We start from the raw sequence: 23154 nt of genomic DNA on the forward strand, positions 1-23154 counted from the left end.
TGAGGCCAAACTTTTACCTGTGAAATAGTCAACAAGGAGTTGAATACATTAGTAGAGCTGTGGAGATGGGCTTTTTATTCAGTCCTTAAGCTCTCACCCTCCAATTTCCATTACCTTTTCCAAATAATTCTACCATTACTTGTTGCTTTGGAGCTTTTTGCCTAGGTGGGCTCCACATTTTCAGCAGTACTTAGCAAAGGTGAGTCCTTCCGCGCCCGGGTGCATATTCTGACGCTTGTTTAACAGAGCCGGTCGGGGCGGGCACAGGGCAGGGCCGTGCCGTGCCCGGCGGGGCGGGGGCAGCTCCTCCTGCCGGGAAGGTGCCGCTGGCCGCCCCGCCGCTCCGCCCCGCTCCGCTCCGCCCCCGGGGCTGGCAGGCTGGCGGCGGGCTCGCTCCCCGGCGGCAGGGAGCGGGCGCGGGGCGCCGCAACTTGGGCGAGATGGATGTGGAGAACCAAGATGTGCTGCTGGATCTGGAGGGGGAGGAGGAGGAGGAGGAAGATGATGATAATGATGATGGGGAGATCGGTGAGTAGGAGGTTGGCGGGGAGAGGGACGCCCCGGGACACCTTCGGGGCGGCGGTGGCTCGGCGGGGCTGCAGCCTGGGCACTCCCGGAGGGGCTGCGGGCGGAGAGGCACCTGGCGGCGCCGAGCCCGGGCTGTGGCCGGCCGGGGCCGGAGGGACTGGCGGGCAGCGACCCCGCTCCGCCGCTCACCGCCTTCCGCTAAAACTACCTGTGATTGTGCCCTGTAACACATGGGATGTCTTTGTCCGCGCTGGCGGGTGTGCGCCAGGTGTGGCTGCCTCATGGAGCGCCGTGGCGATGCTCCTGGTTCCGTAGCATCGGCAAGGTTTAGTGGGCGAGAAGCACCGAAAACTTTGCCTGGTCCTTTACCTCTGACGGGAGTGGAAGGAGTGAGAGAGGGCAGAAGCAGCACTTTGCAGTGAGTGCCCTGCCGGAGAGCTTTGGTGCCGCAGTGATCTCCCAGCAGAGGCACAACCCGTGCCCCGGTGCCGTGGTCCTTAGGAAATGCAAACATGCGATCGCCTCCGCACTCCCCGCTGCTCGCAGCATCCCTTTCCTCCCCGTGCTGCCTGACCGGCGTGCCTTAGCTTGACAGCCGAGCTAAAGAGGGAAATCACAGAACGGCTTGGGATGGAGGGACCTTGAGGATCATCCAGTTCCAGCACAGATGCCGTGGGCAGGGACACCTTCTAGCAGACCAGGTTTCTCAAAGCTCCATCCAACCTGGCCTTAAACACAGCCAGGGATGAGGCATTCACAACTTCTCTGGGGAGCCTCTTCCAGTGCCTCACCACCCTCACAGTAAAGAATCTTTTCTAATATCTAATCTAAACCTACTGTCCTTCAGTGACACCACACCCTCCCCCCAAAACAAACCAACCAACATCACAAAATCAAATATAAGGGGAAAATTGGCAAAGCAAAGAAAAATAGTAATTTTCCCGGGGGAAGAAAAGGCATATTGTGTCTGCCAGAAAAGCAGACAGTAGAATGGACAGAGAGTTTTAAATTCAAAGTGTATGTTAGTCTTGTTCCAACGCCAGTAGCCCAGGACAATAACATTGTATTTACTGTGGGAACGAATTCTATTAAAGTATTTCCAGAAAACAGCCCAAAAGGCGTTGTTTCTCAGCTGGTTCAGGCTGAAGGGATCTGTTAATTTCACTGAAGAGACACAGATTTACTTCAGTTCAAAAGCTGTTTTCAGCTGCATTAGCCAATATTCTAAAGTCTTTTATTTCTAGTTAACTTGTTAAATCTGACAAAGAAAGAATGCAGGCAAAAGTCAGTTAGACAAGCAAGTAGAAACTGGATCTGTATATATAAATTTTAACATATGAAAAGGGTTTCTGCTCATTATTATGTGAAAGGTTTTGAATGTTTTCACTGAAAAGCAAATAATTTTGATGATTTTTTAGTAGTGGGTCTGAATTCCTGCACTTGTAAAAAATTCTAGTGACAACAGCTCTCTCTGATACTCTTACTGCCTCCAAATACTAATTCTTAATAATGGTATATACAGCCTGCCACATTTATTCAGTTAGCTCACTCCAAAAGTGTATAAAGTTTGAGCCTCACCCAATGCCTGTGGAAATCAGGGAATGTCTTTCCTCTAGCATTATTAGCCTTTGTTTCAGATGGGAGTATCCCTTGACTTGCAGTAATAGTCCAAAGACAAATTCAATTTTCCATATGAAGTGAGGCAAAGGTATTGTTTGACTCCACTCCCTGAATTAAAGGGTGGACCAGCACTGCAGTGTATTAATCAACAGATGTCTTTTCCATTCTTCACCCCAGAGAGCAACTGAATTGTTTCCTACTCATGACTTTTTATCCAACTTGGGGATAGTTCAGCTCTCAGAGCCAGCAAATAATGAGCTTCATATACTGGATACAACAGTTTGGAACAACTCGTGCTATGTGGCAAAATTGCCTAGAAATTGAGCAGTGATGATTAGATGAGTTGTTATGGAAAGCCTGTTACACAGCACCTGGCTTTGTCACATTTGCTACTCTGCCTTGCAAAAAGCATGTGTAACTGTTTTAAGGTTTTTATATTATGTGTAATTACAGGAGAGCTATTTTATTAGGCTGACAAACTTGTAAATCATCCATTTACCTCCAGTTTTACTGTACCACTTGTGTCTGCATTTTTCCCGAGGACACCGTCCCTGGTTGAGCAAGTAAACAGGATTTATGAACTCTTTCCCATTCTATTCAAGATCAATCCAAAGTGTTTATACCTCATCAGAAAAGCATTATTATGGAATATCAAATTTTGTGGTCATGGCACATAAAGGGAGAGATCTGTCTCATTTTGGCATGCAGTTGGTTTTGGTTATCCACACTGATGACTAGCAAACCTCTCACGTCAGAAGCAGTATTAGGCAGGCATCCAAAGAAAGAGCTGTACTCATGAGTCTCAGCCCACAGGGAGGTACCAGAGCTGCTCTGCCTTATGTACAGAGCTTTGAAATGAATTGTTTGGGTCAGAGCTGTGATTAGGGAAGAAAGTGTTGTCCTGAGGTAAGACTTCATGACAAGATGAAACTTTTTCTTTCCAGTGCTTAAACAAGATGGGCAACTTTTTCATTTGGACTCAGACTGTTCTGAAGAGGATGGTTACATTAGTGGCATCAAATTATTTCCATAAATCATAAAGTTTTTCTTTCCTTGGTGTAAACTTTACTCCACATCTAAATTGGTTGGCTTGTGTTTGGGAATTTACAGAATATCTGAGTATGCTTTCTGGAAACATTAACTTGTGCAGACATATATATATATGTATATAATATCCAAAGGCATCCATCCTGACTACCCATCCCACAAGAAATACTTTTGTCTTCATAGGGATATGTTAGCAACTTGCTTGCTCTTTGTTATCAGGGTTTTACTCAAATATATATCCTAGTTGTTCCTTGAGCCTTGAGTGTTCATCTACCCATCTTTTGACACTGCTGCATTAATGACCAGACCATGCTTTATACATGACCAAGAAAAGGGTGTTCATATGTCAGCCTTTTTCTTCCCACACAATGTAGAACTGCTGATGAGGATTCAAGGAGAATTCCAGCTCTTCTTTCTGAAAAGACTTTCATGCTGTTTTTCAGGACCCATTTTTAGTAACTACAATAAAAATGTACAGCAGTACTGGTTTATTCAAGCAACATTAATTGTGGAGTCACAGCCTAAAATAACCAGTTTTGTTCAGCCCACTGTAGAACTGGAACACTGCCCTAAGGGGTGGTGTTGTAATCCAAATGGTGTAGAGTAGGCATAGCTATTCTTCACCTCATTATTTTTGCTCACTGTTCTGTTCTCTGCTTCTTTCCTTATGGCATACACTGAATTTAGTCATGCTGCCTGCCTTGAGCTTTTTTATTTTCCTATTCAATAGCTTCAATAACTTGATGCTTCTTGTATGACCCTACAAATATTGTTGATATCATAGAGTGTACTCCAATATGAACATGCAACATACCAACAGTGTCCTCCAATCTACTCCAGTTTACCTTCACGATGGTGTGAAATGGACAATTTTCTACAGAAGTCTTCTAAAGTTGATGGAAAGCCTGAGCAATTAAATTCCATGTTTGAGAAGTGTGGCTTCGTCCTGCAATTTTTTAAGTATAATCCCCACCTGTGGGAAATCTCAAAGGGCAGGAGGTGCAAGGGCCAGAGCTAATAATTTTTTATAAGCAGACTCTTTTAAAAAAACATAGTTCTGTTTCTGAAAGGACACTTGCTTCCTTTTCAGTCTACTTACAGTAGTAAAACTGACCCAATCCTCTCTTTTCACACCTGCTTTTCTTCTCTTTTGCTTCTCAGACTTGCAATAAACCTAAAAATGACTGGGGCACGTTGCAGTTCCCCGCTCTCCCAGAGATGGCAATGAGCTGTCTGATGAGCTGAGAATCAGGAATTTCTGCTCCCTGTGTTCTGTTTGCAACACCATTCTCACACGTGTACATCTAGGAGATGAGGAGCAGGAGCAAGCAGGAATGTACACACATGGTCTCATTTATTCTGAGTTACTATTGGGGCAGCAACAGACTCTTCCTGGTGAGCTGGGACTTGCACAGGTCCAGACAACACTGGTCTGTTACACTGGTCAACATTTAAACTAATTTTCATGCCTTCATGTCCTTTCTCTTGTATCTGTGACACCAAGGGTTTACCTACATTTCTTCGTCTCTTCATACTTCAGTAATTTTTTTTCCTGAATTTCTGCCACTTCACTGTCACAGAATCCAGGCCACAGTGAGACACAATCCAAGCCACACTGTGACATCTACCTTGTCACCAAGGACAGTTCCATTTGAAAGTACCACCCACTTTTTAATGGTGATTTAATAATTTTTCTACAAAACTCTTAAACCCCAAATTGTAAGAATATAAATATTTAATTGCAATATAATTACCAGTTTGCAGTTATTTATTATTCATAAATTCTGGAGGAGATCAGATAATCAGGCAGGAATTTAGGAAACTTACAATCTTCACAAATGTACCTGATTTTCTTCTATTTAAAAGGGTTTTTACCACACCTGAATTCCCAGTTGTCTATGAAAAACTTCCTGTACTTTGAAAGTATTCTTTGGAAGTGTTTTGAATTTAGCTGTACTGAACATATGAGTGCATTTTACAGAGAAGTCTACAAACTGTAGGAGGACTTACCTGTCACTGTATCAGCTTGTGCAATTTGCACAACTTTAATAGTAATAGTTTCATTTCTTTTGCTGGTTATTAAGTAATAAATTTTATATTGGATATCTATCACAAGCCATTCCCTGAAATTTTTCCTCTATTTACACAAGCCACAAGTTCCTTTAAGAGGAAAAATACTTTACACTTTTATGCTCAACATCTTAAGATTTTTTAAAAATTACTTTTCAAGCATTATCTTTTGCCAAAAAGAAAGCTCATTAAAACTAATATGTAGGAAAAAGCCAGAGTTTTGTTACAGGCTGCAGAACTCCAGCAGTTCTATATTGTTAGTTACTGAAAATAATGCAATCAAAAACTCACAAAAACCAGTCCTAATGTCAGTTGATTTGCGCTTTATACAGTATATCAAAATGCAGATAGAGAGCTTGAACTTGAGGAGACCAGAGACATGGAAGATGTACAGATACCATAGCAGATGCTGTGTTTCCACACAAAAGGACCTTTTGAAAGTAATTAGAGAAGGATAATTAGTAAGATCTGTCACTATATGCCTGGGACATTCACAAAATCACAGAATAGATAAGATTGGAAAGGACCACAGCAGGTCATTGAATCCAGCCTCCCTGCTCAAGCAGTGTCATCCTGGAGCACATTGCACAGGATTGCATCCAGACAGTTCTTGAGTATCTTCAGTGAGGGAGACTCCACAGTCTCTCTGGGCAATCTGTTCCAGTGCTTGGTCACCTGCACAGTGAAGAAGTTCTTCCTTATATTCAGGTGGAACTTCCTGTGCACCAGTTTGTACCCATTGCCTCTTGTCCTATTGCTTGGCAACACCAAGAAGAGCCTGGCTCCATCCTCTTGATATTCTCTTCAGATTGTGATAGACATTGCTGAGGTCCCTTCTCAGTCATTTTCTCTTGAGGCTGAACAGGCCCAGGTCCTTCATCTTGTCCTTGTAAGAGAGACGCTCCAGCCCCTTCATCATCTTTGTCACCATCTGATGGATCCTCTCCAGGAGCTCCACGTCTACTTGTGCTGAGCAGCCCAGAACTGGGCACAGCAGTCCAGATGTGCCTCACCAGGGCTGAGTAGAGGGGCAGGACCACCTCCCTGACCTGCTGGCAATGCTCTTCCTAATGCACCCCAGGATTCCATCGCCCTTCTTGGCCTCAAGGGCACTGCTGGATCATGGACAGTTTGTTGTCCACCAGGCGTCCCAGGTCCTTCTCCACAGAGCTGCTTCCCGGCCTGTGCTAGTGCCTGGGGTAATTCTGTCCCAGGTGCAGTATCCTGCATTTGCTTTCTGAATTTCAGAAGGTTCTTCTTTGTTCATCTGTCCAGCCTGTTGAGGTCCTTCTGAAAGTCTGCACAGCACTCTGGGATATCAGCCACTCCTCCCAGCTTTATGTTGTCCATAAAGTTGTTATCATTTATGTCATTCAGTTAAGTTGTTATCATTTAAATCACCTCATCCTATTATTTCCTCATACCTGCCAGTTCCTAGGAAATGATGGGTTACATGCTGTGCACTTGAGGTCTAGTTTGCCACACTGGACATGTGGCAAACCCCAAGGAGGATCTGATACTAAAATGGGTGCTTCCTGCTATGATTAAAAAAAAAAAAAGAAACTAACACAAGGGTGCTTTTGTTTGATGTGGCATAAATTAAAAAATCTTTTACCCCCTAAAAAAATCAAATAAAGTAGCATTAGCCTAAATTTGGGATTAGCTGGGGTAGGCAGGAAAAGGGGTTACTGACTGCTGTGCTTTTTACATAATGCACAAATAATAAAATTAAATATCCTGTGCTTGACATGAGAAAACCTTTAGAAAAGGTGCTTCAGGCCTTAAGCATGTGGAACTGCTGCAGTTGCATGTTTAATAAGATAATACACTTAACAGAGTGTGAATGTCAAGGAGGACAGCACTGAGGCAGGTGCCATGGGTTGATTTGTGTGCTGTTCTTATACTGAGGAAACAAAAGTGAGGAGAGAAATATTATGCAAGTCCTGAGCTCTGTATCCTGATAACAGAAAAAAATCAGATTGTTTTTACTGGACTGTCACTTATGCCACAATGCACTTCTTTGGCATGGTCCTTTCCAATGGTCTGAAGTATTGCTGTGCAGGATATATATTATTATATCGATATTTGATATATATTTTTTAAATTAAAATATTCCCTAGGGCGTGGGCCTAATATCACGTGCAATTTTCAGTGTTTTTTTATTCAAATTCAGGCTTAGTGTGAGTGTAGGTGGAATAGTCTTACCTCTGAAGAGGGTGTGTCCATCTGCTGCACTGGCTGTGAGGAGAGACCACTCAGACATTGCTACCATCTGGTGTTACGGCTCAAGTCTGGTGGCTCTGGAAGCTGAAATGAAAACTGGAGGCTCTAATGTCACAAACGTGAAGCAGCACAAGTTGATTTGGCTACCAAAAGGAGTGTTCCCATCCACATCCACCTCAGAGCAGCAGCCTAAGTCTTGTCATTCTGGCTTATCTTTCATAGGGGAGTCTCGGTGTAAGCGCAGCAGGAATGCAAAGCTGCAAAGAAGGACACTGCACACTTATCTTCTCATTGCTGGTGTCTGTGGTAACTGAAAACTGGCAGTCATGCGCACTGTCACCAAACAATAGATTGTGTTGGGTAGTCAGGCTAAGAATGCAAATTTCTGAGCATAGATCTTTTGTCTTTTCCACCCCTCACATTTTACTTGGGCACCCCATATCTCTCTGAGGGCTTTGAGACAGAAGAAGTGTTTTGATTACTTTCCAAGGGAATATACAGGTATCTGAAATATGTTTTTGCTTGATTCAATGGAATTACTCTCTTCTTACCTACCCCATTCTCCAGCATTTGATAATAGCAGTAGACATATAGGCTCAGTTCCCTGCATGGACTTGAGAAGTAAGCTCCTGAAACATCCTTAACGAATGCCAGATTCAGACTGGAAAATTAATAAAATATATTAAAATACAAACTGAACTTTAAGAAGTGTAGTTACAAGTCTGCTGGACCATAAATATTCTTTTAATTGTTTTTGTGCCTCGTGTGGTAGAAACAGCAGCTTAGTTTCAAAATATTTTATAAAGGCCCTTCAATTTAGTTTTTACAGTAAATAATTTCCTCTAATGCACTATTCATCAATATTATTTAGACACAACTGAAAATTAAAATTTTGTAAGAACTGCTACCAACAGCAGATTTTGCTTTGCTTTTACTCTTTCCCTTCATTTCATTTTTTTGTTGATGGATTTCCCCTGGCCCCATTAATCTGGTTAGTCAGGTTCTCCAGCATTTTTTAGATATGATTTATCATGGGACATTAAATATTTGCATATGAGACTGCTTACAGTACAGTCATCAGAATGAGCTGTGCAGCAGTGCTCTGGAGGGAACAGCTACCACCTCTTTAGTGTTTGAGGTCAGCTGGTGCAGTGGGCTACATGCGTGGTAAACCTGAGTGCCCATGGGGTGTGTCTGTCCCATAGGCTTCTAGCATGGGTGGACGAAGATCATAGAATCATAGAATGGTTTGGCTTGAAAGGACCTTTAAAGCTTATCTAGTCCAGCCCCCCTGCCATAAGAAAGTTGCTCAGGGCCCCATCCAGTCTGACTTTTAATGTTTCCAGGGATGGGGCATCCACCCCCTCGGGGCAACCTCTTCCAGTGTGTCACCAACCTCATTGTTAAAAACTTATTCCTTATAGCTAGACTGAGTCTACCCTATTTTACCCTAAAACTATCACCCTTTGTCCCGTCTCTAAAGGCCCTACTAAAAAGCCTGTCCCCATCTTTCTTATAGGCCCCCAATAAGTACTAATATGACACAGTAAGGTTTCCCCAGAGCCTTTTCTTCAGGCTGAAAAATCTTAGTTCCTTTTTCCACAGCTGCAGCAGAGACCCGTGACTTGTTCTGCAATTATCACTATTTTGGGAAATTACAGTCAGATAAGGAGTTGCCTCTGTCTAGGGAAGAGTGGGAGCAAGAAGTACTTGTGCTGAGATGCCCTGCACCTCCTATGGTGTGGTGATGCTAATGGACTTGTGTCAGGAGAAGGTAATGAGATAAGTGACTTTTCAGTGGGTGAAGTATTGTGAATTCTTTCCCTCCTTTTTGGGAGGAATAATAACTAAAAATGTCATCTGGATTGCAGATCAGGTTGGAAAGTATGAGAAGTGATTATAAAATATTGGTGGTGTAGCAACCCTGCTAAGGATGCTGGGAACTGATATTAGTAATCCAAGGGTGCGCTGACACAGTGGAGGAGTTAAGAGCCATGTCCTGCTTGTGGAGAGGCTGGGATCTGTTACTGTTGTTTGAGAAAGCCTGAGATAAGCACCAGACCTGCGCTTAGATCACTGGAGAGACTCATGTAGCACAAACCAAGGTCTTGACTGAAGGTTCTCATAAAATAAGAAGTGTTGAAGAAATGAAAAGAGTAAGGAAATGGATGAGAAGGCACAACATCTGTTGAGTTCTGGATACAGACTAAGAAAGAAAGTAACTAAAAGTGAAAGAGGATGAACTCTTGACAGTATTCACAAGGGGAGAGGTGGCCAGTGCAGCTATTGAGAAGCAATTCTTCACTGTGAGGGTGGTGAGGCACTGGAACAGGTTCCCCAGAGAAGTTATGGATGTGCCATCCCTGGAAGCGTTCAGTGCCAAGTTGGATGGGGCTTTGAGCAACCTGGTCTGGTGAGAGGTGTCCCTGTCCATGGCACGGGGGTTGGGAACTAGATGATCTTTCAGGTTCCTTCCAAGCCAGGCCATTCTATGATGCTATGGTTCTGTGATTCTATTCACCTATTTATGTGGTCAGGAACTCATTAAGCAGTGGCATAAAGATTCTCCCAATTGAGTTCATCAGGAAAATAAACTACGGAAGGGACTAAGGTAATATAGCTATGGATGCAGTGAATTGAAATAATTAATCTGTGGCATTTTCATGCATATTTTTAATATATAGTAAAAATTGCAATGTGTTCATTGGTAAATTATCCAGCAGGAAAAAAAATACTATCTTTATACCATTAGTTATTTGCAAAAAAATTCCACTGCTGTAGGTTTGGCACTGCAGTTAGACATAATAACAAGGCTGAGATGATAATCCAGAGGGCTCTAGCTGTGCCAGAGAGTTTTATTAGTTTGTGTGCAATATTAGTAAGGTTATTGGTGTTCTTTTTCTGTGTGTTTTTTCTGTAAGTAGTCTAATGGAGTTTTTATAGGCATTAATGAACAAGGATGAGGTCAAGCAAGGCACGCTTTACCCTTGTGAGCAAGTCTTTTGACTAGTGTGGGAATAGCATTATTTTTGCAAATATTATTCATAGTAGAAAAGGCAGAATTAGTCCCTAATGGAGGGAATATCTTTATTAAATCTTTCATCATCTCCGTATATGCTGATTTATTCTAGGAAAAATAATTAAATTCATTTAATTATTCTGCTGTCTATAAAATACAATAAAGAATTCTGCACTAAAGCACAATTAAATCAATAAACTGATGGCAGCGCTTAAGACACAGCCCAGCAATAGCTCCTAAAATATTTGGTAAGATTTAAACATACAATAAGTTAAAAAAAAAACCCTAAGACCTGAAGCATAGAAGAGTCAATGCTGGATTGTATTTTTTGACTTGTTCCTTGCTGATAATCAAGTGAGGAGAGAAAATGCTTCAAGGGCAATGCAATCCAGAATTACATATTAAGCTGATTTGGAAGGGACCCACAAGGATCATTGAGTCCAGCTCTTATCCCTGCACAGGACAGGCCCAAGAATCACACCAAGTGTCTGAGAGCATTTTGAAATGGACTCTGCCAGGCTTGGTGCTGTGCCCACTTCCATGGGGAACCTGCTCTAGTGCCCAACCAGCCTCTGGGTGAAGAACCTTTTTCTAATATCCAAACTAAACCTCCCCTGACACAGCTTCAGGCCATTCTCTTGGGTCCTGTCACTGTCACTACAGTAAAATCTGAAGAGTCCTTCAATTGCTAAAACTACAAAGTATTTCCTGATTAGGAAGCAAAAGTACAGTTTGTTTCTAAACTCTGGGTCCAACACCAGGAATGCTTGCAGGCAGGAGTCTTTGCACATACCCACAAGTTGAAAAGTGCCTCTAGGTTTTGACTTTAAACTTAATATTTTCATCATCAAAGTAATTAAAAGTATCTTTTTGGGACCCTCCTGTAAACACACTATATTAACAGCTGAGTGTGAGAAATACTTTTAAGCAAACATGCTGAGAATCTCATTACGGAAATTCAAATACATCTCCTTTGAGACATGTAAATTTAATAGCAGTGGGTATAATTTTATAAATATATCTCTAGATTTCTAATTAGATAGCTCATTGATCCATAGGCATTGAAGTCTGACCAAACAGCCATCTGCAATTACAATTGGGTTAATGATTGCAGCTCCCAACAAAAAGGCTCCATAGCTGCTGCCTGGAGGCTTGGCATTGGTGAGGAGTACCAAGGGATCAGCTTGGCTGCTGAAAAACCTGGGTTTGGGGCAACTGCTGTGCATGGGCTGCCCTCCTGTAAAACACAAGGAAGGCAGTGTATTCTTGTTCCCCCTGTAATGGGGCAGTAATCTTTGTCAGTATGCTTGAGGTTGATCTTGGCAAATCTGTCTCATGACAAAAGCAGAAGTGGCTTGTCTTCTTTATGTTTCCTGCCTTTGTGTTTCCAGCTGATTTGTGTTAGTTGGTCTGGGATAAAAAACAAACAAGCAAAAAGAAATCACATTGTTTTAAGCAGTCAAGAAAACACCTTCTGGTTCAAGAAGGCCCTTGGGGACCTGCAACACTGGAGGAGGTATAAAAACAGCTGATCAGACTTTTGGCCAGAGATGTAACTCTACAGTCCCCTCCAAAGTGTTAGGTCACTGTCCTACAGAAAATCAGCCTTCAGAGTACATGCATGTTTATCAGGCCAGGTTCTGATAAACCCAGGCAGGGGAGGGAAAATGTTTGCACAAAAATAAAAAACAGCTTGTGCTGCTTCTTGGTTTCATCCTTTCTACTTCTTAAAATATCAGCAATACTGTGGTTTAACAGAGCTGATTTAGAGCAGATCTCACTAACTCCTCTGAAATTTCTCAGGAAAAGAAAACATAAAACCAATGATATTTTATGAAGTTTGGGTTCAAGTTTGGACTCAAGCTTCTGGTAGCTGTTACATTGCCACAGTTTCACGTGCTTGTCTCAGGCAGTGGTAGGAATATAGTTCTCACACAACATCATAAACTATAGAGAGAACTCTATATAGAGATGTTGTGTGAGAACTCCTATAGTTCTCACACAACATCATAAACTGCTGAGGGAGCAGGCTGCTGCTCGTTTCTGTGTTCCAGTCCATGTAGAGATGTATGAAAAGCCAAACATGAGAACTCAAACATGAGAATGATCCTTTTGAAGTAAGTAGAGCCAGCAGCATCCATGAATTTTTTTAGGTAAGTGTTGCAAACTTGGTCCCCAGTGACTGGGGGAAGCTGTTCAGTAGGTGTTTTTCAGTGTGTTTTTGTTCAGTTGTTTATTTTCCAGTTATTCATGATGAAAGCGTGCATAATAATAGTCCATTTATCAATTGTGGTTTGTTGTATCCTTGTCTTTATTTTTATCTGTTTCCTCGAATGGAGGAGAGTTTAATTAAATGCATTGTGAATAGATGTTTATCCTGTGCTCTAAGATCAAATGTGTCCATCAGAAGAGCTTCTGCATCTGTCACTGTGTACAGTTCACTGAACAAACCCATTAACCCTTCTTCTCATTAGGATTTTCCTTAGGAACACCTTGCATGCAAAACTAAACATCAGAGAAATTCTGCAGTTTGCAGACACTAAACTAGATGAAAATCTGTGGGTAAAATCCTCTGCTTTGTGTTCAGATCAGACTGTATGACCTCGCTGGTGCCTTCTTTTCTTACAGTCTAGGAGGTGGATTCACAGATTACAAAAGGTCATTTTTCTTACTTTTGACACAAAAAATGGAATCTGCAGTAAAGCCACTGTGGTCTCCTCTTCAAACACAACAAATCTCAGCATACTGATATCAAGGGATAATGACTAACTTCCTAAAAGCCCATCCCACTTGCATTTTCCCTACTGTTATAATGAGATGCATAAGCATTCTTATCTCAGCTTAAATGAAAAACTAACTCTCTAGAGGCTGCTTGTTGGGTTTTGGTTTTATTTCATTAGAAAACTGATTTTTTACATCTTCTCACTTCCACGGTTTTGGAGAAATGGATTAGAATCTCAGTGGAAATGAATTTGTGCAGAGGGCTATCCCTGGGTCTCTCAGCACTGGTTGTGCTCTCATGGAGATCTATACTGTTGTACAAAATGAGCAAAGCCTGTGGTTGTTCCTGTGCTACTGCCATCTGGTATGTTCATTACATCATAAAGCAGTTTAGCAAGATTCTTTATAGACACCAAAGTAAAATGTCTTTCCCAAGCTTCCCAAAACAAAGTTTGCATTTCCTCCTCTGTATTTTTTTTTCTAAGATTTCATGGAATTATACTGTGGTGTAGGTGAGATAGGAAGACAACAAGGGTTTGGCTCTTTCCTCCTTATGATTCTTGCTGCTTGGTTTTGTTATAGCTGAACGGTATCTAAAATTCAATACTAGTCATTTTTCATCAGCATCATTAGAGTATATTCCTGAGCTGTGTTAGCTCCCTCCTGAGATAACCTATCAAAATACCCATTTGCTGTATTTTTATTCTGTGCCAAGCACAAGGAGACTTGTACTTTTAAATTCATGCGTATTCTTTCCTGAGACATTTTTAGAGTGAATTCACTCACTGTGGGATGGCTAATCTCCTATGAAGGGGTGGCAATTGCCAGAGAAATCTAGAAATGGCACTTTATGCCAGACTATCACTTGTTTACTGTGCTGGGTCTAAAGCTTCCTCGGCTATTCCTGCATTGAAATACCTGTTCAGAGTGGTGGTGGGTGACCATACTGAGATCTGAAATATGACACTACCCAGAGAATAATCCTTCCATATAGGGTGCTTATAAGCACAAATTTTAAGATAGGTACCTGATACTTTATTAACATTGTTGCACGTCAAGCAATCAAAAAGCTCTTGCTGTCCCATGGGCAGCACTGTTCCTATGTTTTCTCAGGCATCTTTGGCATCTGCCTCAGAGCTTGTAGTAGTATGTAACATATCTGAGAATATTTCTAATGTGCCACTTCATGGATAGGTGATTAGAAACTTGCTGCTCCTCACTCATCTCAGAGGCAAGAAGTATAAGAAGCAGTTGCAGATGCAAAAGCATTTAGGATGATCTAGAAAATAAAATACTGCTTCTGTCTGATTGCATACTGTGGGAGCTTCCCTGACTCTGTGCCCTCATCTTACAGTTCAGAACATTAAGTGGTGGTTTTGACCCAAAGCACCATTGGATTCTCCTGGGGCCAGGAGGCTAGGCTAGGTGGGCCACTGACCTTGTGTAAAACTAGTGAATGGCCTTAGTGCTCACTCACTGGTGAAAAGGAGCAGTAAGACCTTGGACAGAAGGCAAACTATAGGACAGTTATTCTGCTGTGACATAAAGCTGAGGACTGGGAGCAGGCATTCTGCCCAAGGGCAAAAGGCAAGAACTAGTGCTTAAGGCCTGCAGCTGAATGACCACAAGGCAGTAGTGTGTTTCACTCCTCACCTGACAGAAAGGACAAGCCACCAGCTGGGCTCACAAGCCAGATGACAAACCACCCATCCCAACTGCTGAGAGCAGCCAAAGGTGGGGCCTGATGGTGGCATAATAGCATGGGAAGCTTATAGCATTATCAACCCTGCCTGAGCTCAAGGCTTAGTCTGTAAATATGCAGTGCCTGATCTGTGCAGTCACCTAAAGGTGAGGGCTCTTTACCAGTGACTGGAATGACAAGGACCTTCAGCATGACATTCTTTTCCAGAGCAATCTACTTCATTTTTTTCATCCTTGCCTTGTTAAATGACTGTAATGACTGTTGAGATCCTACATCCTTCTACTTCCATGTTCTCAAGGTCCAAGGAAAAAATGTTTGTGATCTCTCTGGAGTTTGATTTTATTGCCTTCACATTTTCCAAATGTATTTGTGTATAAATTTGTTGAGTTGGTGTTTTCATATGCATTTAGTTTTTAACTTTAGTTGAAGAGTAGACTTTTCATTGCCAGGCAGAGGGAGAGAATTCTTATTTTCCATCAGCCTGCTCACACTACTGTTAGAAAGCTGCATGTACATGTGTCCTTCTTTCTAATGCCTCTTTTCCCAGAAAGTAATTTAAAAACCTATGTCCTCAAAGCCACGATTACCTGGCATGAAACTGTCAGACCTTGCCCATCTGTAGTTGCTGGGCATTATGAGTTGAATTTCCAACAGAAACTAGAACTTTTATTTATCGTGATTCTAATAAGCTAAAACAACCACACTGGTTATGGTTTTTTCCATCATGGTACTGAATTTAACTAATTACATTATTCTAAACTGACTTTTAAAACTCAATAAATTCGATCCACTAGAAGAAGTGTCTACAGTTACTGTGATTACTTTTCTTGCAGTGCATTTTGAGATTTCTCTGCAGCAGCACAGAGTGCTGGTACATATGGACCACTAATCAAATTGCCTGATTAGGTGAAATTCTAGACTTTCAGCAAAGTTTCCTTATGCCAATTGCAGTAATAATTGTTACATCATTTCTGCTCAAGGGAATTGCTCAAATGCTTCAGATGTAATTTCATTTCTAAACTGACTGTATAATTAAATAATACAGTATAGCCAGCAGTAATCTTTCTCCATATTTAAATGTAAATTTTACCGGTTACCAGCAGGAGCCATAGCATCCCTAATTGGTTGCAGCTAATAATATATTATGACTAAAAAATGTTAACATTAAGGTTATGAAATCAAGCACTTAGAACTGGGCAGTGTCAGCATTAACATTGCCCAGGCAACTTCCATTTTCCTGCCATTTGTTTAAATGCAAGTTACAGTTTTTATGTACACAATCATACTTTTTCCCCTCCTAAGTCCACTGCCTCATTCAGTAAACTGGTAGTAATTGCAGATTTCTTTTTATCTTCCTCATAAAGAGCATGGCTCCATGTCTTGTTTAACTTGAATTATCCAGTCATTGCACAGAGCACTTTCTTTCCTTTCATCCTCTGTGTTTCTATGGTACTTTTGCCACACCTGAACACTATATCTAACAGGAATGTGAGTGTGAGGTTGCCTAACTCCTGTTTTTGGGAGACGTGGAGTTTTAGGAATCCAGGCTCTTTTGATAGGAACACAGGCTGCTGAAATGATTACTAAGATGTGGGGAAGGTAAAATACTTCTGAATGGGTTGTACAAACACAAGATGCTGAACAGGGAGATCCAGATAGCACTGGCAGGAATCCCTAGAGTGTGTCTTCTGCAGGGCCACAAGAAAATAATTCCTTTTCAACCACTTTTGTACAGTCAGGTCTCAATCCCATTTTGGGTTTATAGATTATAAACTCCCTGCTTTTCCTATGAAGTTTTCTAAAAAATGCTCACCAATGACAAAAGCTTTGGGACACATTTTTTCAGAAATAAGAGCATTTCCCAGTCTTGCTATTACAAATACCACACCATACTTCATCATAGAATCTTTGTAGAACAGTTTGGGTTGGAAAGAACCTTAAAGATCATCTTGTTCCAACCCCTCTGTCATGGGCAGGGACGTCTTCCACTGGACCAGCTTGCTCAGAGCTCCATGTGTTCTACTGAATAATGACATTGTGGAGCGTACAACTGAGGTTATACCCAGTCTGGACCCTGGCAACCCCCAGGGAAGTACAGTGCCTGACAGCAAGGCAGGACATTCCTGTTAGCCACCAGTTGCAAAGTCATTATTTCAGTTTGCACTTCTGGAACTGAATGTTTTGGTTACTCCCAAATCCTGTTTTAGGGGCCTATATATCTTCTTCAATTCTATAGATACACATTAATTTCAGGATGTATATAGCTCAATGCACACTTACTTTGATTTTTAATTTGTTGTTGTATAATTTCTTTCTAATCTACTAGATAATTCCTATTTAACCTGAACTTGTATATAAATGCATCTTGTTGGTAAGTAGAGTTAATAAACCATAGAGAAAAACATGTTTATTAGTTGTCTTAAACATGCTGAATACTTTTTTTAAAGTGCATTTATGAAACATTTTGCATTTAAAATAATTTATTAAGCAAGGGAAACTTTAACTGTTGTAATGAAATTGGTGTATCGATTACTGAAATTGATTGATTCATGCTGGTCACTAAGGACCACATGCTATGTTAGATTTAATTTGGCATAAAAACTTTCAATCTGTTTGGACACTTTTGAATACATCAGCTAGAATTTATCTGTAACTTTATATGCCTAATATGTTCTGCAAATCTGTCCTAATGCCCTTTGGGTTCTTAAAATTAGTGTATCTCATCCTTTGCCACCTGGATTTCATTTACTGCAATAGGAAAAAAATGCAGCCTCTTCTTCTTGATCCCTTTTGCAGACAAAAACAAATTATTCCAAGTAAAGAAATTTTTCTCTCAGAACTTTCTAACAAAGCTAAAAATCAAAGTTGTCTGTAAGCTGGTGCAGGATGCAGTGACCCAGCTGATCCCTAATGTCTTATGTTCTTAACGTGACTGAGGTCGTTATTTTTATTAACTCTAGAAAATAAGAACTTGCATTTTTTACAGCAGAAATGACAATGTTTTCATTATGGTTAAAAATGAATGAAATAAAGTATAAATGCATGTATGTATGCCTCAGTTTGGAAGAGTGTGATGGAATCAATCATGAAGAAGGCTAGGCTGGCAGTCAACACTACAGTAGTTTTCTACCTGATTCCATATATAACTAAACCAAAGCAGCTCTTAATTGAAAAATGTAAGAAGTCTTGTTTGTTGCATCGTTTTAATATATCTGAGTTACTAGATTATAAGAAGATGTATGTGGAGAAGAGAAAATTATTCAAGCCCATATTCCAGCATGAGATTAATACCTGGAAAGATTATCAGTCTGAAGCCTGCTGACTTAATCAGTTTATTCCATTACTTTATACTTTGACAAAGTGAGCCATGTGTTTACCATGCATACAATCAGTTTACAACCAAAAAGCATACCAAATATTGTTTAAAATTATAGCGGGTAGACATGTTAATACATTCTAAAACCAAAGGTTGTTCATCTGCCTGTTGACAGATGAGAGCCAAAATAATTCCTTCTGACATCCATTTCAGCTGTAGGTGAGTAAACTGTTTAGCTTGAGAAAAAGCATTTGGAATATTCTAATTAGCAACTGAATTTCTGCAGTGATTTACAGTCAGCTCGAGTCAGACGTGGATACTGGAGGAAGCCAGGCTGGTTCTGGCATGCACTGCAGCAGTGTAAAACAGGAGCCAACGTTGGCTTTTCTGCAGATTAATCTGAAATCACAAAATTGTAACTAAAACATCATTAGCCCAGTGTTTTGGTTTTGAAACTGAGGTTGGGGCTAGTCCAGGTCTGACTGAAGTGTTTCAGGAATTTTGCCACAGGTTTTGGGCAATTGGCCAACTCTGAGTTCTGAACACGTCAGAGCTGTTTGACAATTACTGAGCCCCCTAAACATTCCAATTCAGTATATTTTAAATATTTAGGGACTGCTATCAGCAGAATCAATTCTACAAAGTCAAATTTTGTGTTTTTATAACTGCCTGCTATTTACTTTGTTATTTTTGGTGAGCTACCCTGACTCAGACTTTCAATACCCCCTATTATATTCCCAACTGAATCTTTTCCTGTTTAGGGTTAGCCATGAAAGAGCATTTAGTTTTGAAAGTCATTCCACATGTTCCCATCCTTTGTTTGCACAGCTGTAAGAGAAGATAACTTAATGGAAAGAACAGTCTTTCAAACAAGAAAGAATCATCTTCTAAGACAGCCATTTCACTTCCTTTGTGCTCCAGTGGCATCTATACCTTCATTAGTAGGTTTCCTTGGGCTTCTGAAATGAAAATCAATGTTTTTCTTATTATGTGGCATAGATCAGGTTTTTTGGGTTGATGATACCTGCAGGTCTGCACTGTGTGAGTGCACAAAGTATGTAATTTATTGACAGCTGGAAAGCCATTTTGGCATGACTACATTTTAACATTACTAATTGTCACCGTTTTTCTCACGTACTCTAAGACTGCAGGTGACCATAAGAAGAGAATGAGACTTTCACATGGAAGGCAACTGTGTAGATCCCCTATTACCTGTAAATAATAAGTTATAACACATAGTTTGATATAAAAATAATTCAATTTCACTTCAAATACATAATTTTTATGCAAGTGAAGAGTGTGGGGTTTAGTAGCATGTATTCTTCAAATGAGGTCTGCAGGTATGAAATAAAACTAATTTAAACACATTCTAATCACAGAACTTAATGAATGCTACTAAATGCAAGCCAATAGTATTTTGGTGGAATGAGGCGAAACCACTGATAATTTGTATTTATAATGTCTGCTCTCATATATGCCTGGAGAAATGGGACATCCCAGAGATGTATCCCAGAGAGCCACTAGTCAGGAAAAATCAGCATCTAGACAAACGCCGAAGTCTTTGGATCTTCTTGTTTATCCCAGAAAATGGGAACAATCTGACTCCATCCAGTTCTTTGTGCCTCACAGTGGCAAACCTGATATGATCTTTTCATTTAATTTTCATTAGAACACACAGACTTTACTAATCACTATTTTCTTTTCTAATGTGATGACACTGCTGTCAAACATATCAGGAAATGTATCGATTCAGATAAAAATTGCATGTAAATATTTCCTGATACTTTCCAGTCAGTCAGTGAGGTATTTTGTTATTATAGTAATTTTCTTTGCAATCTCTTCGAGGCCCAAACAACCTGAGCGTGTAGGTCAGGTGTTGTGTACATAATGTTGGCACATTTCTGCGTGCAGTAACTGTTGTTGCCTCAGGCTCGGCTCTGTGAGGGCAGGGCTGTGAGCAAAGCTTGAGTGGGGCTTTGAAATCTCATCTACTCAGTGTTCTCCTCCAGTAAATGCGTGCTGCCCATTCCCCCTGCCGTGCTGTGGGGCAGCCTGTGCGTGCAGCCAGGTGCTGCAGACCAGCTGATGTGCCCCAGCGCTGTGCTCTGGCTTTGCAACATCTCCTTTTCTGTAACCACACTGTAAACTCCCATCTTTGGGGAGGAGGCACTCCATGCTGCAGGCAAGTGCCACTCAGGCTCTCAGCAGATGTTCTTGAGCACATCAGTTTTGTACTTAGAAGAGCACAGAGTTCTATTAACTTATTTTTCTCCCTGAAAGAAGAGGATTTGGGACTTAGACTGTTTAAAACTTCTGTGAGAGACAGTCAGCACTCTCACAAAATACTCTGAGGGAAGTGAGAGGTGATATGATCTCCATATCAAAGCCTGAGGATTCCAGATGCCACTTCCTGGCTTTGCATTCATGGTTGCTCACGAGATATCATGTTCAGTGCCAGGGCTAAGATCTTGTCCTTGACAATGTCTCACAGGCTTGTTAAATATCAGGTAGTATGAGTTTAGTGTTGTAAATTCTTCTTGACTTCTCAGAATAATTTGGTGCCTATTAATTTGGGTTAATTGAGGTGATTTACAAGCCTAAAGAGTGCTGCTGCTCTTTTTCACCTCTGTCTGTTTTCATTTGAGAGGCAACCAATGATAGCAAATAGATAGAATTTCTTTGTCACAAAAATATTGGCATCTTCAGGCATGTTTGAAAATGTCCTTGGTACAGAGCCAAGCTCAGTGGTCTTTCCAAACATCGGCTTATCCAACACCTTTGTGCTTTTCTTGTCATTAATGGGGGGTTTTTTGACATCTTTTTTTGCTTCTGGATACTGCTTTTTTTTCACTCTCAGTCCTCTTTAATTTAGGGATTCAAAGAAACCTGTTTCATCCCTACTGTGTGTGCTTTGGACAGCTTTCATTATTTCACTATTCAGTCCCAAGGAGAAGTTTAATTCTTTCTATTTACTACTTCTTTATATTTCTTACAAAGGAAGAGCAGCTTCCATGTCTATCAGTAGGCCATAACCTCTCACCTATAGCAATAGGTAGAGATTGCTAGTAGTAATGTTCATTAAAGTCTTTACATTTGAATTATTCATAGAGAAGGCACAGTTGTTCAGTGAGAAGTCACTGAACTTGCGAAACCATTCACTGTAAATATCAATTAACTAATGAAAAAAATGGATATTTTGCATTGACTATCAAGGAATTTTTTTTGTCTTTATTCAGTCCAGTCAGAAATTCTGGCTCACCTATGAGAAAGCAAAGTTGTAGAGAAAACTTGTAAAACAAATCACTGGTAGAATCAACAGCAGGATTCATCACCCATGGCCTGGCCAAAAGCATGGGCTATACATAGGTTAAAGTAGTGTAGGGTTAACATGGAATTCTCTGTACTTCTGTATAGGCATATTTGAGGTAAGCTGTGAGGTATTGACAACTCAGTTTAGTGTCCTACATTGAAGAACAGTCTCCAGACAGCTGGAAATACCACTGATATATTGACAGCTCGGATACCGCCAAGATGTTCTTAGAAAGTAGTTTGCACATTTTCAGTACTTAAAATTTTTACAACATCTTTTCAGAGGACTAGATCAAAGACCAACTGCTATCATTGAGCAGACACTCAAAACTATGCCTACAATAGAAAGAAATTAGGTTAAATGTTCTGACGAAAGCATATGTTGCCTGGATTGCTTGAAGACCGAACTTGATATATCAGTCAATTAAAATCAGCATATGCTGGCACAAAGTGAGTAAATTTCTTTATTCCCTTGCACTTCCTTTGCTTTACTTGGCTGGGTGATAGAACACAATCATGTAGCCTTGATGTACTGTGACTTGAATATTAATAGGAGTGATAACATTTCTGAAGAAGATATAAGTAAGCAGAACTATTATTTTAATAAAAAATCTCAACACAGTGGCCTTTGGACATAACTATAAGAACACTATGACCAGATTTACACTCAGAGGAAACTTGACCTGAGGAAGGACCCCAAAAGCTCATCTAGGCCAATCTTGTGAAGTTCATGCCAGATTCAACATGGCCTAAATTGTTCCAGGATACTTAATTCATCTGTACTAAATAATCTGTGATGTTGAAGACCTCACATGACCTCACCTGCCTTTCCAGGCACTCTCTTCTACTGTTCTTGCTGTTAGAAAGTTTTTCTTAGTGTCTAGCATCAAGCTTTTGTGCTGCAATCTTTTTTTGTCCTCCATACTTAAAACTGACTTTACCATAATGCTGGAGGGGAGGTAGGAGAAATAAATTAAGTGATTTTGGGGGTATAAAAAGCACTTTGTGTGGGTGCAGCTTTTTCTGGCAAAGCTGGTTTTTGCAGGTACCATTTTTGTATTTCTGAGAGACTAGAATTATCTCTTCCAGCTAGAAACAGCACAAATTGGCACAACTGCCCTTGAAAACCACTGTCAGAACAAATCTTATCTAAGTACACATTCAGATATTCTCAAGGCTTTGTATTTCTTGTTTCACATGAACATTAATCTCTAATCAACTTGAGAGAAGTTCTCGGCTGTTGTCTCATAAGAGGTGAGAGTGGCAGGTCTCTTTTACATAAGTTTTTCCCTAGGGACAATGACCCAGGGACTGTACTGAGCAGTATTTCAAGTACAAATATGTTAAGATGCTAAATATTGATAAAATTACAAAGTTTTCATGGCACCATATCAGGAGGAAGGTATTCTGGCCAGAGACACTGATGCAGAAGCAACTTGTACTCACAAATTTCACAAGGATAATTTTGACCAGCCCCAGATCCATCAGGATTTGGTAGAACTGGAGTTCTTCCTCCTGTGAATGCCACATTTCCACCTTCAGCTGTGTTTGAAGGGTTTGCTAGACAGGACCAATGACAGGGGTGTGGTTACTTAGCAG

General features: G+C 40.8%; 1 protein-coding gene across 3 annotated transcripts in view; it reads left to right on the top strand.

Moving 5' to 3' along the window:
* The first annotated feature begins 350 nt into the window (after positions 1-350).
* Positions 351-23154, top strand: part of ANO6 (anoctamin 6) — a 69649-nt gene continuing 46845 nt past the window's right edge. For 2 of the 3 annotated variants that reach the window (XM_085043722.1, XM_085043730.1), the window contains exon 1: positions 352-528. In XM_085043722.1, the coding sequence (XP_084899848.1) occupies positions 441-528 (88 nt within the window). In that variant the 5' untranslated portion in view covers positions 352-440. Of the gene's footprint in view, positions 529-23154 lie in introns of all 3 variants that reach the window. The other variant, XM_085043738.1, reaches the window with a different exon arrangement.

The sequence above is a fragment of the Lichenostomus cassidix genome, chromosome 1Aa (assembly GCF_008360975.1).
Source record: "Lichenostomus cassidix isolate B80296 chromosome 1Aa, HeHo_3.0, whole genome shotgun sequence".
NCBI classification, from domain to species: Eukaryota; Metazoa; Chordata; class Aves; order Passeriformes; family Meliphagidae; genus Lichenostomus; species Lichenostomus cassidix.